Raw genomic sequence first — 15862 nt, forward strand, 5'->3', positions numbered from 1 at the left:
CTACCTTGGTTTGTCCTTCCAAAATGTAACACCTCCCATCTGTCTGCATTAAATTCCATCTGCCACTTGCTGGCCCATTGTTCCTGTTGGTCCAGATCCCTCGGCAAGCTATGAAAGCCTTCCTGGCTGTCCACAACACCTCCAATCCTAGAGTCATCAGTAAACTTGCTAGTTCCATTTGCAACATGATCAACCAGATCATTGCAATAGACAAGAAACAACAATGGTCCCAGCAGCAATCCCTGAGGAACACCACTAATCACAGACCTCCAGTCTGAGAAGCATCATCCACTATCACTCCCTTTCAGCCAATTTCAAATCCAGTTTACAACCTCTGCATGGATACCTAGTGTCTGAACCTTCTGAACTAACCTTCCATGTGGGACCTTGCCAAAGACCTTACTAAAGTCCACGTCGACAACATCCATTTTATCTACTTTCCTTTATCTATTTTCTTGGTAACCTCCTAAAAAAAAAACCAAGATTTATTAAACATGACCTACCATGCACAAAGCCATGCTGATGATCCTTTATCAGCCCTTGGCTGTCCAAATACTTGTATATCCAATCTTTCAGAACACCCTCCAATAATTTACCCACTACTGGTATAGTATGTTATTGTAAAATATATTCTCGAAGGCAGCAATTATGAGAATGATGCAGTGTGAATTTTGCAACGGATAGGTAGTTCAAAAGCAATCTGAAATGTTTCATGATCTTTTGAGTATTTCTGGCATGACTTTTTTTCTAGTGGGTTCTCCTTTAGGATTTTCTCTGCAAGGTTTCTTTAATGAGAGGGGGAAAATCCTTTTGGCAGCCTTCTTTCTAGTGGGATTAACTGCTGTCAATATCAGCCAAGGTAGAGTTTTGGCATGGTCTAACCAGGCTTTCTCCAAAACAATTTCCTCTTTGGTCTGACCTTTGCTGGTACAGACCCTTCCACAACTACAAATGAAAACATTTTCTACACAACTCAACTGTTTGTGATCAGCAGCTGGTTATATAACTGCAGTTCCAATCTCAGATTCCCTAGAAGAAGGCCATTCTGCCCATCATAACAATGTTAGATTTTTAGAAAACCTAGCCAGTTGATGCCTTCACGACTCAACCAGATGTGATGATTATTGAACTGTCATTGTTCTGAGTGTGTAAATTGTGCACAATTTTGTCTTGGAGGGAGAACATATTTTGACTTGTGCTTCATAAAATTTGAGAGGCAGAAGTTACTGTCACATGGACATTGAAATGAATCCATTCCACCAGATGAATGTCTAGGGTCTGGTGTGTTTTATATCCAGGAGCACTTGGCATCAAATCAGATGATAAGTGTGTCTCAAGGCAAGATTTAAGATTTGTTATGTACACAAAATACAAAAATAATGTTTTTCTTTGTTTGGCCTGTAAAGGCACACGAAAAGATGTTTGGTAAATGACAAATAATTAATTATTGCCTTTGTGATATTCCATGTTTTGTCTTTGTTTGAAATGCTACACCATGCCCAGTCAATAACAAAGCCAAAGTTTTATTCTGCACCACATCAAAATCTATCTTTTGATGAAAGATGATGCTACTTTGTCTTTCAAACCAAACTTATTGTGAATGTGATTCATTGCAGAATCACCCAGTTTTCCATCATTTTTACTATGCCTTCCAACCATCTTTGGCAATTGGGCATTTAATTATTTTTTTTTATTTCAAATTTTAAAGCCACAGCTCAGTCGACTGCCCTTCCAGCCTATTGAAACCCGTGCCACCTGATTACACCCAATTATCCTCCCACCATCATTTGCTTTGGAGGGTGGAGAAAACTGGAACACCTGGAGAAAACCCATACGTGTCATGGGGAGAATGTAAAAACTCCTGACAGCGCCGGATTTGAATGCGGGACACTGACACTGTAATGGCATAGTGCTAACCGTGCCACCACAGTATAGTGTTGCATTGGTGTGTACAGTATTGTATTTGGTGTATCTTGGGTACTTGTGTGACTGAGCAAGGAAGCATTTCAGTGCACCTGTACTTTGTACTTACAAGTTTGGCAATAAATCTCGTCATCATCAGTTTTGTGAATTTGATTGTGAAAGTTGTTCTGCATCAGAATGGCTGTGAAAAATGAGCATCAAAGAATTGCCAGGAACTCAAATATTAACTGACCATTTCTACCCATAGATGCTGTCTGACCTGTATTTTGTTGTTTCCTCACAATTTCAGATTTGCAGTCTTTGTGTTTCTCTTAGGCTATGAGCACTGCTCAATCCCTGCCCAGATGATATCATCAAGGTTTCCTGCTCTGACTTTAATCAGGCATTTTCCAAAGTGTCTAAAGCAAAATACAACAGATACTGCAAACCTAAAATAAAACAGGGGACATACAAGAAAGCTTGCAGATGCTTTGGTTGAGTGCAATACAGGTAGCCCCTGACTTACGACTGTAATGGGGAGCGAAGAGTCAGTCGAATCTCAGAATGGACGCAAGTCAGAATTGTGCCCATGCATGTGGAGTACTGAAGTCTTAATGCAAACTTTTAAATTAAATCTTTTTTTCATCTTACATTTGACGATAACAACTTAAAGCTTCCTTAATTTGTTGATAAACCTTGGCGAATCTTTCCACGTTCTAGTCCATGTTTACCTTGTTAGTCGGCTTTCTGGGGTCCCGGGGCTGAGCAAGGGGATCTTGATTCTTCTGTGCATGCACGAACCTTCAGTGGATTCCTGAACTGAAGTTCGGTTGGTGCATGTGTGAGAGTTAAGTGCCCTGATGATATTGAAATCACATCCTTAATTCTCATGTATGCGCCAACTTAACTTCAATACGCGAACCTCCTGTGCATGCGCCAACCGAAGTCCTGCACATTTACACAGGAATCAAGATGGCCGCGCCAAGCCCCGGGACCCTGGAACACCAGCTAACAAGGTAAGTAGGCATATTTTGGCACTTACATGCCCTGTATCCCTGTTATAGTTTATAAAATACAACATAAACTGTGTACATTTTTTAATATATATTTCTTTAAAATTTCGGTCGTATGCGGATGGTTGTAAGTTGCATAGGTTGTAAGTCGGGGACTACCTGTACACAAATGTCTTGGAGAAATTCAGCAGGTCACACAGCATTCTAACAAAAGGCCCAGGCCCTTAATGTTGGCTACTCTTTACTTCCTATGAATGGTGGTTGGCCTGCTGAGTTTCTCCAGCACAGTTGGGTATTGAAATAAAACAGGCAATGCGTATGTCAGGCAGCAACCTAGGGAGTGAAGATATAGTCACTCTACATCTGACAGGCCATTCCAAAGTTAACTGAAATGTTTCATGATCGTAAGTGTATATCCAGTATTTTCTTTTTGGAATTTCTTCTGTAGAATGTGTTTAATGAGTGATGATTTTTAGACGGGAAGAAATCCCCGGCAGCTCTTTCTCCCCATCTGCTTTCCTGTGGGTTCTGATGTATCTGTTACTGAATAATGACGGCACGTTGTCTTTCAAATTGAGCTTCTTGTGAAAGTGACTCCATTGCAGTATCTCCCAATATTCCATTATTTTCCTCACAGTCTTCCTGTGCTATGAGATTTGCCTACAAATTTTTGTGTTTTACTTCCTGTGCTATGAACTTGAATCAAAAAGTTGTTCTGCAGTGATAGGATGTGGTGTGGAGTAACTCTGTAGACTCTACCACATATCATGCAATCCAAGTGGACTGTGTGAAGATTGCAAAGCAGGGTAAACTTGGAGGATGATGTTTTTTGAGTACTTTGTTTATTCTGAGGTGTTTGTACATGAGCTAACCTTTTACATTTGTGATGCCTAATGCAGATACAACTTAAAAGAATAAATTGCATTGTTGTTTAACCTTTTACAGGTTTGTAAAGTCCAAAAGCAATTTGCAGTAAATTAAGTACATCCAACATAGAAATCTACAGCATAGTACAGGCCCTCCGGCCTACAGTGTTGTGCTGACCTAATACCCTAACAAATGCCACGAATTTCCCAGCTACAAAACCCAAGCACCTTAAAATTGTGACCCCTCATGTTAGCCATTTCAACTCTGGCCATCCACAAGATCAATGCCTTCTATCGTCTTCTACATTTTCTACACAGCAAGATCCCACAAGCCGCAATTAAATAAATGACCGTTTTTTTTTTGTTTTGCTGCCACCCTATGTTACCCAAGCACAGAAAAATGGTCTTGGTTTAACATCACATACAAAGACAAAAAGCATACAGGATTACATGTTGAGCTCATACCAACTTCTGGTTCTGACATAGTCTTGATCAGCCAAATGGTTTCCTGCCCCTTTAGAATAATTTTCTTCAAAGAAGAAGGCTGTCATTATCTGGTTAGAACACTGCTGTTTGAAGAGGCTTGCTTTACCGGTTTTAATACATCACCACTGTGACAATATTTTACTAATTGGTCATTAAGCATTTTGGCTGTCCTGAGTTTGTAAAAGGTGCTTTACAAGTGAAAAATCTTCCTTTCACATTGAAAATGTCATGAAGAACCTGGAAAGGAAAGAATCCAGATTCCCCACTATTATTTCTGCTTACAATCTCTCCTTCCCACTTCAGTCTTGACAAAGGATCTCAACCCAGAACATTGACCATTTCTCTCCAAGTTCAAGTTTATTGTTGGACTCTCCATGGGACAGCGAGACAGGCTCTTTTGCGAGCAGCTTAGCAAGTCAATGATAACATGCAAAAACAGGTCAAAGAAAAAGATCAAGAGCACAATTGCAGAGTATAGTATTACAGTAAAACGATCAGTTGGTACATTGCAAGAGCAGCAATGATATCTCTGTTGTGAGTTTCCTTCAGGTGCCTGGTTGCTGCAGGAAATAGTGTTTTTAACCGTGTTGATGCATGCCCTCCACCTCCTCCTTGCCTAGAGAAAGATGAGTCATACAGGATGGAGTGGGTTATTAGAAGACGAAAGATGGCATTGTGAAATCTAATAAGAGAAGGCGACCATGCTGGTATAAAGTGAGACCAGATGAAGCCCCCTTCGGTTCATCCACCTGACCCTTTTATCTATTTCTTGGCTCTCCCTCACTTTGGCACCTGCCAGTCTTCTGCCTCTGTTCATCATGCTTCATCTCTCCTTGCTCCATCAATCTCACGTCAGTCCCTGTCCTGCTTCTCCCACCCTTGCGTCTTTACATTGGCTCCCTCTGTGTTTTCAAAAGGTTCTGGCCCAAAACATCAACCATTCTTTATCTCCCACTGATGCTACTTGACCTGTTGAGCTCTTCCACCAAGTGTGCTTAGCTACAACACTTAGCAGCATTTACATCTAGGGATTAGCACAGGATAAATTTCTACCCCAATGTATGTCCCTAACTCCTTCACCAGGGGCTATTTTACTTTGTGGTCTGTTCCAAAACAAAGATAACAGTCATTAGTGTGGTGTTGGTGATTATGGGAGGTGAAGGGGTTGTGTGGAGTGGGGTTAGGTTTGGATGAAGGAGTGGCCAGGAAATAAACACTTCCATGTGGAACATGTCTTACAGCATTTCGCATTAGGCTCTAATCCAACTCTTACTGAATGCCCAGCCCTGGAATTTCCACAGTCACTGCTGTACCCGCTGTGAATGTTAAGCATTTCCTGTTTCCATGAAAGAAATCCCATGAGGTGAACAGTTTCCTTTCAAGTGTTACATAGGAATATTCTGCTATTTTCAGCATTGTCAAATCATCACAGATTTGCTAGGTTCATCACAGGCTCCCGCCTCCCATCTTTTGAATCCATTTATGTGAGGTGATACCTCAAGAAAGCAGCCAACATCGTAAAGAACCCCTGTCACCCTGGTCACAATCTCTTCTCACTGCTACCTTCAGGCAGAAGGTCAGAAGCATGAAGACCAGCACCTCTAGGTTCAAGAACATTCCCCCCCCGCCCACCCCCAACAGTTATCAGCCTCTTGAATTTCCCCTTGACAGGGATGAAGAGGAACTGCTTTTCCCATAGAGTAGTGAATTTGTATAATTCTCTGTCCAAGGAAGCAGTAGCAGCTATTTCATTAAATATATTGATGACATTTTTGCACAGTAAGGGAATTAAGGATGTGGGGAACAGGCAGATAGCTGGAGCTGACTCTACTGCCAGATCAGATATTACATCATAAAAGGATTGTCTGTTCTATTGCAAGTTATATTTTGTACATTTTGCTCACTGTGAATATTTATGTATTTATTATCTTTTAAATTCAATTAAGGTGATTCATAATTTTTTTTTAACCAGTCTCTTTTTTTTCCTGCAGGAAATAAGAATTTCAGTGCTGGATTACATGTTGAGCTCATACCAACTCCTGCAGGAAATAAGAATTAATATGATGTATATGACAATAAACTAATTCTACTTAACATGAAAAAGATGTAAATAGTCTTTTAACTGGTCTCTGTTGCATGCTGCTTCTGTGCCACGTTTCCACACATTACAACAGTGACTGAGCTGTATTGGATGGGAAGCATTTTCAGACCTTGTGTGAACATGAAAAAAATTGTAAAGCATCAGATAAAGTAATGAAAATGGAGGCTTGCACGAAGGATAATTATTATGCGAGAAAGAGCTGGGAGAAATGGTCTGTCTGACCTTTCTGCAAAGGTCAAGCAATCCAAATGCAAGGGATTTTAATCAGCAAAGCATGGTCCCAGTAATTTTACTCAAAATGGAAATATGGGACAGTATTGGAAAAGAATGATGGTGTGTTCAAGGGGGAGCCAGATAGGACTTTTAACAGGACAATATCTGCAGGGATTCAGAGAAAGAGTATATCATTTTACTCTTTACTGCAGCTCAAAGAATGTGTTTTCTCTTTTGTGTTTCAGATCACAGCGGAAATCGAGAAGAGTTACAAGAACTCCTGAAGCAGCTCCCAGAAGTTAATTACTGTCTGCTGAAGTTTCTGTGCCATTTTCTCACTCTGGTTGCTGCAGACCAGAGGAGTAATCGGATGACCATTTCCAACCTTGCCACAGTCTTTGGCCCAAATGTATTTCAGTAAGTCCAGTGGAAAACTTTTGTTTTAAAAGATTCCTGTTCATTGTTTTGATTACAGAAGAAATACAACTTAAATTATTAAAGGTTACTTTTTGATTAGTCTCAATAGCTGGCAATTGTTAGACAACCATTGTTTATTCTTATTTCCATGATTTAACATCTATGGACATAGTCTCAAGAGTTGGGGAAGTAGGAGAGAGATGAAGAGGAACTACTTTTCCCATAAAGCAGTGAATCGGTATAATTCTCTGCCCTAGGAAGCAGTAGAGGCTACCTCGTTAAATATATTGATGACATTTTTGCATAGTAAGGGAATTAAAGGTGATGGGGAACGGGCAGGTAGCTGGAGCAATATGATCCTATTGAAAGGCAGAGCAGGCTCGACAGGTCAGATGGCCGACTCCTGCTCCTATTTCTTATGCAAAGATGTGAAATTTCAAAATCAGGTGTGTGTAACCAATGATGGCAACTTGAATCCTTGGAAAAATAGATTTACCAACTTTTATAATCATCAATATTTATATCATGAGGAGCCAATGGTAGGTTGACTTCTGCAAGTATTTATCCTGGCTTTCTTCCTGGATATTTTTTTAAATTTAAATTTAAACATACAGCACAGTAACAGGCCATTTCAGCCTATGAGCCCGTGCTGCCCAATATACACCTGATTGACCTACAGCCCTGGTACGTTTTGAATGGTGGGAGGAAACTGGAGCCCCCAGGGAAAATAGACACAGGGAGAATGTACAAATTCCTTACAGACAGTGTGGGATTCACTTGTACTGAAAAGGTGTTGCGCTAACTGCTACGGCAAGCATGCTGACAATTTTTTTTAAATCATAAAAGATGGAAAAGTTTATTTTTCTTATAAAATGCAGAAGTTCATCTTGTTGCACAAGAATGTAATCGAACCTCACTTCAAAATATCATCTCCATTGATTTCCATGGAGCCAAATATGAGCACAAAATTGAACACAACTGTCACATTCAGTGCATCAAGCACACTCACAGGTTGAATTTATAAACAAAAAATGCAGGAAATATTTAGCAGGTCATGCAGCATCTATGGGGGGGGGGAGGCACTTTCGGGTGCAAAATGCCCTAACAAAGTGCCCTAGACCTGAAATATTAATGCTATTTTCCTTTCACAAATGCTGTCTGATCTGCTGAGTGAAACATCTCAATGTTTCACTTAACTTTTCTAATGATTTCAGTCTTTGGAAAAGGCCGACTGACTCTTGGAGGGAAGAGTAATAAGTTTCCAGACACACCAGTGGAATTGTCAATGGCCAATGGATTCCAATTTGAAAATGTTCAAGGCATCACATCTGAAGTCAAAGCAATGCAGTTGTGCACCTTGGAAAGGGAAGACAATGAGGAAAGGTGGATTTGTATCCCATAGAACCAACTATGTAATCAATGGAGCATTTAATTTAAAGTTGGAATTATGTAATATCTAAGGATATATGCTCATCTATATTATTGTTGCAGCTTTATAATGTGGAAATAGAGAACAAGACCTGATTTTGTAGGAGGAAGAATCAGAAAAGATGAACTTTGGAAGGAATGTGCTCAGCACAATGAGTGGCATAGTATTAATGAAAACAGGGTAAAACAGTTATCAGGAGAATGAATGCACATAGTGCAGAGGTAACAATGGAGATTAAATGGTTCACATCTCTCATTGGTTTATCTACAGAAGAAAAAAAGATAAGATGTTTGTTGAGAAGGGAATCACAAAGGTTATAATGATAAGTATAGAAGTTCTTTGAATGTTGTGCTCAACACAGTTGTCTTTGGGATGTTGAAACCATGAAATATCAAGCTTCTGAAATTTATCAAGGGAAGGCCATTTTTTCATTGCACCTTGGGGTGTTCTAGAAATGTCTACTGATCTCTACAACATCTCAAAACTAGGAGACACTGCAATAAAACTTTACATTCCCTTGTATAAAATATCCTAGAGTCTTTTACAAGAGTGTTATCGGCCAAAATTTGGCACCAACTTGCACAAATAGATATTGGCACAGGTGGCCAAATAGGTGATCAAAAGTATCAGTTCAAAGAAAGTGAAGTTAAAATGGCAAGTTTTAGGGGGATAGACAACAGAGCTCAGGATCTTGACACATGACAGACCAGCTTTCCGTGAGGGAGTGATTGAATTCACGGATGCTCAAAGGGCAAAAAATGGGGTTTGCAAATATGTGGGAGCATTACCAGGATGGGATGATGGCCATGATGTGGACCAAGATGGGGACATGGAGGGACTCGAAATCAAGACATAGAATTTTAAAATCCAGATGATGTTTAATCAGAGACCAGTGCAGGCCAGTAAGCAAGAGGCGATAGCTTTGTACAAATCGCAGAGAAGCACAAGACACGAGAAACAATGCACAAACACGAGTCAAATTTCAAGTATAAAATCAGAAGGGAAGTCAGAATACAAGGCAAAAGTGTCGAGGTACAAGGTCAGAGAGTCAAAATTCAAGCAACCAGCTTAGTGCAAAGGCAAGGGGGTTAGGGAGAGCAAATGCAAACCACAGATAAAATACAAGACAGAAAGAGAAACTCGAGCAAGATACAGCAACAAGGAACAGAGATGATCGCCAAGACTGAGGGAGGGGGGGAAAGACAGAAGAGCACAGATTGCTTTTCATGGTAACTAATATGCTAATTTCAAAGCCGACAATATTTATGAAATTGATGACAGTTTTAAAAATATTGAATCAATATCAATTTCACACAATTTCTTTTGCGAGGACTCGAGATATTGCCTATTGAAACCTTTGTGATTGGGTGTACTTTGTAATGGTAAGTGGAGGCTGCATGAGTGAGAAGTGATACTGAATAAGTTGATGATGCAGATTGGATAAATCAATTTATTTATCTCATTCCATTTTGCCAAATTCTGAACTGGAGAATGGGTAGAGTTTCAAAGAAGAATAAATGACAGAGTAATATTTAGCAAACCAAAAGAGCGATAAATTTATAACATGATGCTTTCTTTTACGCTGCTGACTGAATCTCTCGCCATGAACAACGGGATAGGGGTTTCAGCTCAAATTGGACTAGACAGAAAATCAGGCTTTTAATGCGTTTTTTTTATGGGCATGACAATACAAAGAATTTGTGAAACCTGCCTTTCGTGGCATGATGGATAAGGGAAGGCATGTGAAATAGGTGTCCTGGGTTATGGATGACCTTTAACCCTGACTCACCAAAATATCTGCCTAAATCTGACCTTTTGCTCATTCCTGAACATTAATGAGTTGCAACAGAGTTTCTTTCTATGCTGCTTGGCTTTATGTCTCTTAATAGGCAAACTTTTTCAGGCAGAGAGTGTTTATAATATGGTACCTGCTGACCCCAGACATATTTTGAAATAATATTGATTGTAGTCTCTGTGCAAAACAAAAAGTGACTTGCAATAGTGCCAACAGTCCTTTTGTGGTGTCAGAACAGTCTGATTAATTTGCTCTGTCCACACCAGTGACGGAGACCTTCCAGTGGTCAACCATTTCAGTTCTATGTCACACTCCCATACTCACACGTCTATCCATGGCCTCATGTACTATCCCAACAAGACCACGTGTAAGTTGGAGGAACAACACCTGATTTTCTGTCTGGGCACTCTCCAGCTAGATGGCATTAACCTAGATTTTTCCAATTTCTACTAACCTGATCTCCCTACCCCCACTTCTCTTCCCTTCCCCGTCTTCTTTCCCTCAGCTCTACACCCTTTCCCTCTCTATTCACCTTCCCATCCCTCCTCCTCTTGCTTGCTGCTTTGTCCTCCCTCCCTTCTTCACCTATTACCTCCTACTTTTGGGACCATGTTCCTTCCCCCCCCCCCCCACCTTTTATTTGTATGCCTGTCGACATTTTTTCATACTTGATGAAGGGCTCAAGCCAAAAACATCTGTTATGTATTTTTATCTTTGCTATACTGTTTGAACTGCTGGGTTTCTTGGTGCCTGCCACATTGACCACCGCCAGTGGGCTGATATCGCCTCCAACTATGCATCTCGGCGCCTCACAGTTCAGCGGGCAGCAACCTCCTTTGAAGAAGACCGCAGAGCCCACCTCCACTAACAAAAGACAAAGGAGGAAAATCCCAACACCCAACCCCAACCAACCAATTTTCCCTTGCAACCGCTGCAACACCGTGCCTGCCTGTCCTGCATCGGACTTGTCAGTCACCAACGAGCCTGCAGCAGACGTGGACATACCCCTCCATAAATCTTCGTCCGCGAAGCCAAGCCAAAGAAGAAGAAGAAGACTGAACTGCTGGGTTTCTCCAGCATTTTTTTTACTTCAACTACGGCGTTTGCAGACTTTCAAGTTTTACTTTCTTTACCTATGATTAATAAAAGGGAGGTTCAAGAATCTGAGAACTGTTGGAAAGAAACTGTTCTTAAACCTGAAGGTGTTATGTGATGGTAGCTTGGCTCTGTTTCCATGATGATCACTTGCTTTAAAGCTAATGCACTTACTTATTAACACAGTGAGGCAGGCAGTTGTGCTAGTGCCTCACAAATAGCACTCTTGCCTTAGTTGCCCAAAGGTTCAATCCTGATGGCTGGTGTGAGCTGGACTCTGCATGTATGACTGCAGTTTCTTCGCATGACCCAAGGGCATGCAGGTTTGTAGCTTACTTAGCTGCTATATGTAGCCAGCTCTTCAGCGCTTGACGTCCTGTTTTGCGGAAACTGCCAAAATGTTTGGCCTGGAAGTCAGCCTGAAGAAAACTGAGGTCCTCCATCAGCCAGCTCCCCACCATGACTACCAGCCCCCCCCACATCTCCATCGGGCACACAAAACTCAAAACGGTCAACCAGTTTACCTATCTCGGGCTGCACCATTTCATCAGATGCAAGGATCGACAACGAGATAGACAACAGACTCGCCAAGGCAAATAGCGCCTTTGGAAGACTACACAAAAGAGTCTGGAAAAACAACCAACTGAAAAACCTCACAAAGATAAGCGTATACAGAGCCTTTGTCATACCCACACTCCTGTTCGGCTCCGAATCATGGGTCCTCTACCGGCATCACCTACGGCTCCTAGAACGCTTCCACCAGCCGTTGTCTCCGCTCCATCCTCACATCCATTGGAGCGCTTTCATCCCTAACGTCAAAGTACTCGAGATAGCAGAGGGTCGACAGCATCGAGTCCACGCTGCTGAAGATCCAGCTGCGCTGGGTGGGTCATGTCTCTAGAATGGAGGACCATCGCCTTCCCAAGATCGTGTTATATGGCGAGCTCTCCACTGGCCACCATGACAGAGGTGCACCAAAGAAGAGGTACAAGGACTGCCTAAAGAAATCTCTTGGTGCCCTGCCACATTGACCACCGCCAGTGGGCTGATATCGCCTCAAACCGTGCATCTTGGCGCCTCACAGTTGCCTCATGTTTACCATGGATTTCCAATCCCTATATACCTCCACCCCCCCATACTGAATGTATCAAAGCCCTTTGTCTCTTTCTAGACAATAGACCCACCAATCCCCCTCCACCACCACCCTTCCTCCGACTGTCAGAACTTGTCCTCACCCTCAATAATTTCTCCTTTGACTCATCACACTTTCTCCAGGTTAAAGGGGTAGCCATGGGTACCCACATGGGCCCCAACTATGCCTGCCTTTTTGTTGGCTACATGGGCAGAGCCCACCTCACTGACAAAAGGCAAAGGAGGAAAAACCCAACACCCAACCCCAACCAACCAATTTTCCCCTGCAACCGCTGCAACCGTGTCTGCCTGTCCCGCATCGGACTTGTCAGCCACAAATGAGCCTGCAGCTGACGTGGACATTTACCCCCTCCATAAATCTTCGTCCGCGAAGCCAAGCCAATGTCATATGTAGCCCTTGGTATTTCAATGAATGATAAAGCATGGGAAATGTTGATGGGAACAGTTAGGGCAGCAAGGTTAGCATAGTGGTCAGCACAGTGCTGTTACAGTGCCAGCCTCCCAAGTTCAAATCCCGCGCAGTCTGTAAGGAATTTTGTACGTTCTTCTCATTTCTGCATGGGTTTCATCCAGTTTCCTCCTACCCTTCAAAAATGTGTGGGGGTTTTAGGTCATTTGGAGGATATGAGCAGCATGGGGATAATGGGTCAGAAGGGCCTGTTACCGTTCTGAATGTTTAATTTTAAAAAAAGAATGTGGTGAATAGATTGTAGGGAAAATTAATGAGGAATGGGATTGCTCTATGGGTTGCATTGATTGCATCACCTAAATGTCACAAGGATATTTGGGTAAATCTCTGGGGAACAATAAAGTTGAGGAAGAAATCATACATTCTAGTAGATTATGACAGTCCAATACATTTATAACATTCAGATGAAAGATATCTCAGAAAGTCTCAAAATTCAGACAATGCCGGCTGGGGGAGGAATCCAGACCAACAAAGGTGTTCATTGGCTATAAGGGATGAGGTAAGAATTTATTAAGGAGATGCAAGGGAGAGACCGAAGTGGGAGAAGAAATGGCAGGGGAGAGTTTAATGAAAGCCAGAGAAGTCAATAATAATGCCATCTTGTTGGAGGGTGCCCAGTAAGAAGATTAGGTGTTGATCATTCAATTTGTGGGCAGTCTCAGTCAAGCAGTGCATGAGAACATGGACAAACATGTAAGCAAGGGAATGGGATGGGGAATTGAAATGGGTGGCCACAAGGAAATCCACATGATTATGGTGGACAGAGCTGAGGTGCTCAACAAAGTAAGGTCTCCCAACCTCCATCCAGTCTCTCCAATGTAGAAGAGACCACAATGGGAGCACTGGAGGCAGTAGATGACTCCTGCAGGTTGACAAGTGAAATGTTGCTTTACTTGGAAGGACTCTTTGTGGAGGGAGGAGGTGTGGCCACAAATGGAGCATCTCCTGTAATCACAGGGGTAGGTCCCAAGGGGATGGTTGGTGGGAAGGGAGATACAGAGGGAGTGGTCCTCACGGAAGGTGGGCAAGAGGGGAATACGTGCCTAGTGGTGGGATCATGTAGTAGGTGGTGGGAAATGGCAGAGGAGGATGTGTTGGATGCGGAGGCTGATTTAGGTGGTGGTGAGGAAAAGAGGAATCCTGTCCTTGTCATGAGGATGGAGGGGGCCAGGTCAGATGTGTGGGTAATGGAAGATATGCGGGTGTGAGCGCCAAGTTAATGGTGATAGAGGGGGAAAACCACATTGTTTGAAGAAGGAAGACATCTGTGATGATCTGGCTTGAAAGTCCTCATCCTGGATGCATATGCAACCAGACACAGGAATTTTGAGAGTGGAATGGAATCCTTATAGTGGACGGTGGGGGGGGGGGGGGGGGGGGGGGGGGGGGGGGGGGGAGGGGGGGGCGTGGGGGTCGAAGAGATGTAGTCGAGGTCACTGTGGGAGTTGGAGGGTTTGTACAACATGTCTGTCAAAAGTTTGATTCTTGAGATTGGGCAAGAGAGATTGAGGAAAGGGAGAGTGTTGCTAGAGGTGGGCCAAGTGAATTTGAGGTCAGGGTAGAAATTGGCAGCAAAATGGATGAAGTCACCGAGTTCATTATAGGTACATGAGGCAGCACCAAAGTCATCATCGATGTAGCGGAGGAAGAGTTAAGGGACTTTTCCAGTATAGGCTTGCAGCATAGATTGCTCCATGTAGCCAACAAAAAGGCAGGCATAGTTGGGGCCCATGTGGGTACCCATGGCTACCCCTTTAACCTGGAGAAAGTGTGATGAGTCAAAGGAGAAATTATTGAGGGTGAGGACAAGTTCTGACAGTCGGAGGAAGGTGGTGGTGGAGGGGGATTGGTGGGTCTATTGTCTAGAAAGAGACGAAGGGCTTTGATACATTCAGTATGGGGGGTGGAGGTATATAGGGATTGGAAATCCATGGTAAACATGAGGCAATTGAGTTCCGGGAACTAGAAATTGTTGAAATGATAGAGAGCATGTGGTGTTCCCGATGTAGGTGGGGAGGGACTGGACCAGGGCAGACAAATTAGTGTGTGGGGCAGGAGCATTCAGGAGAGGGGTAGAGAGTCATGGCTGTGGGAGTTGGTATGAGACAGAGGTGACAGAAAAATTCAGCATAATGGCATGCGCAGAACTCGTTGAGGTGTGGGTGAAGAGGGATGAAGTTAAGGCTTCTACTGAGGACAGAGCATTAATTCTCTGAGGGGAAGATGAAGTCTAGGCAAGGGATTACTTGAGGTTCAGTGGGGTGGAGGCTGAGGTGGATCAGGAGGTGGAGGGTAGGAAGGGTCCAAGGGAGTGAGGGGAGGGTTGGGAATGTCAGAGGGTGGAGAGTGAGCTAGGGTGGGAGTTCACAACAGAGGCTCGGTCCTGTAGGTTCCTGGAGCAGAGACGGAGACCCGCGTGTGAAGCCCGGTACAGTAGTCCAGCATGGACAGAGTTCGTGTCAGAGGCTCAATCCTGGTGGTTGCAGTGGCCAAGGTGGAAATCCACGTCTGTAGCACGGTTCTGAAGGTCGCCATTCAAGGTGAAAGTTCATGTTGGAGGCTCGATCCTGTAGGTCGCTGGAGCAGAGACAGAGGCCCGCGTGTGAAGCCCAGTACGGTATTCCAGCATGGACAGGGTTCGCGTCAGAGGCTCGATCCTATAGGTCACCAAGGCCAAGGTGGAGACCCATGTTAGGAGCTCATTCCTGAGTTAAATAACCTAATCCAAAAATAAATTTAGAAAATGTGGGGAATACTCAATAGATTATATAACATTTGTTGAGAGAAAACCAGACTGACTTCATGCCAACAAGGTCATTCTCTTGAATGTTTACATCTATCTCTACACAAGTGCTGCTTGACCTGATAAGTGTCCCCAACATTTTATGCTTTCATTTTCCTATTGTTGTTTGGATAAAATGAAT

General features: G+C 42.9%; 1 protein-coding gene across 6 annotated transcripts in view; it reads left to right on the forward strand.

Annotated features, from left to right (window-relative positions):
• fam13a (family with sequence similarity 13 member A) overlaps positions 1–15862 on the forward strand; it is a 249002-nt gene that overhangs the window by 48207 nt on the left and 184933 nt on the right. For all 6 annotated transcript variants that reach the window (XR_011353902.1, XM_069925726.1, XM_069925725.1 and 3 more), the window contains exon 4: positions 6827–6998. Coding sequence is in view for 5 of the 6 variants with exons in the window: in XM_069925726.1 (XP_069781827.1) it covers positions 6827–6998 (172 nt within the window). In the remaining variant the exon portion in view is untranslated. The remainder of the gene's footprint in view (positions 1–6826; positions 6999–15862) is intronic.

The sequence above is a fragment of the Narcine bancroftii genome, chromosome 3 (assembly GCF_036971445.1).
Source record: "Narcine bancroftii isolate sNarBan1 chromosome 3, sNarBan1.hap1, whole genome shotgun sequence".
Taxonomy (NCBI): domain Eukaryota; kingdom Metazoa; phylum Chordata; class Chondrichthyes; order Torpediniformes; family Narcinidae; genus Narcine; species Narcine bancroftii.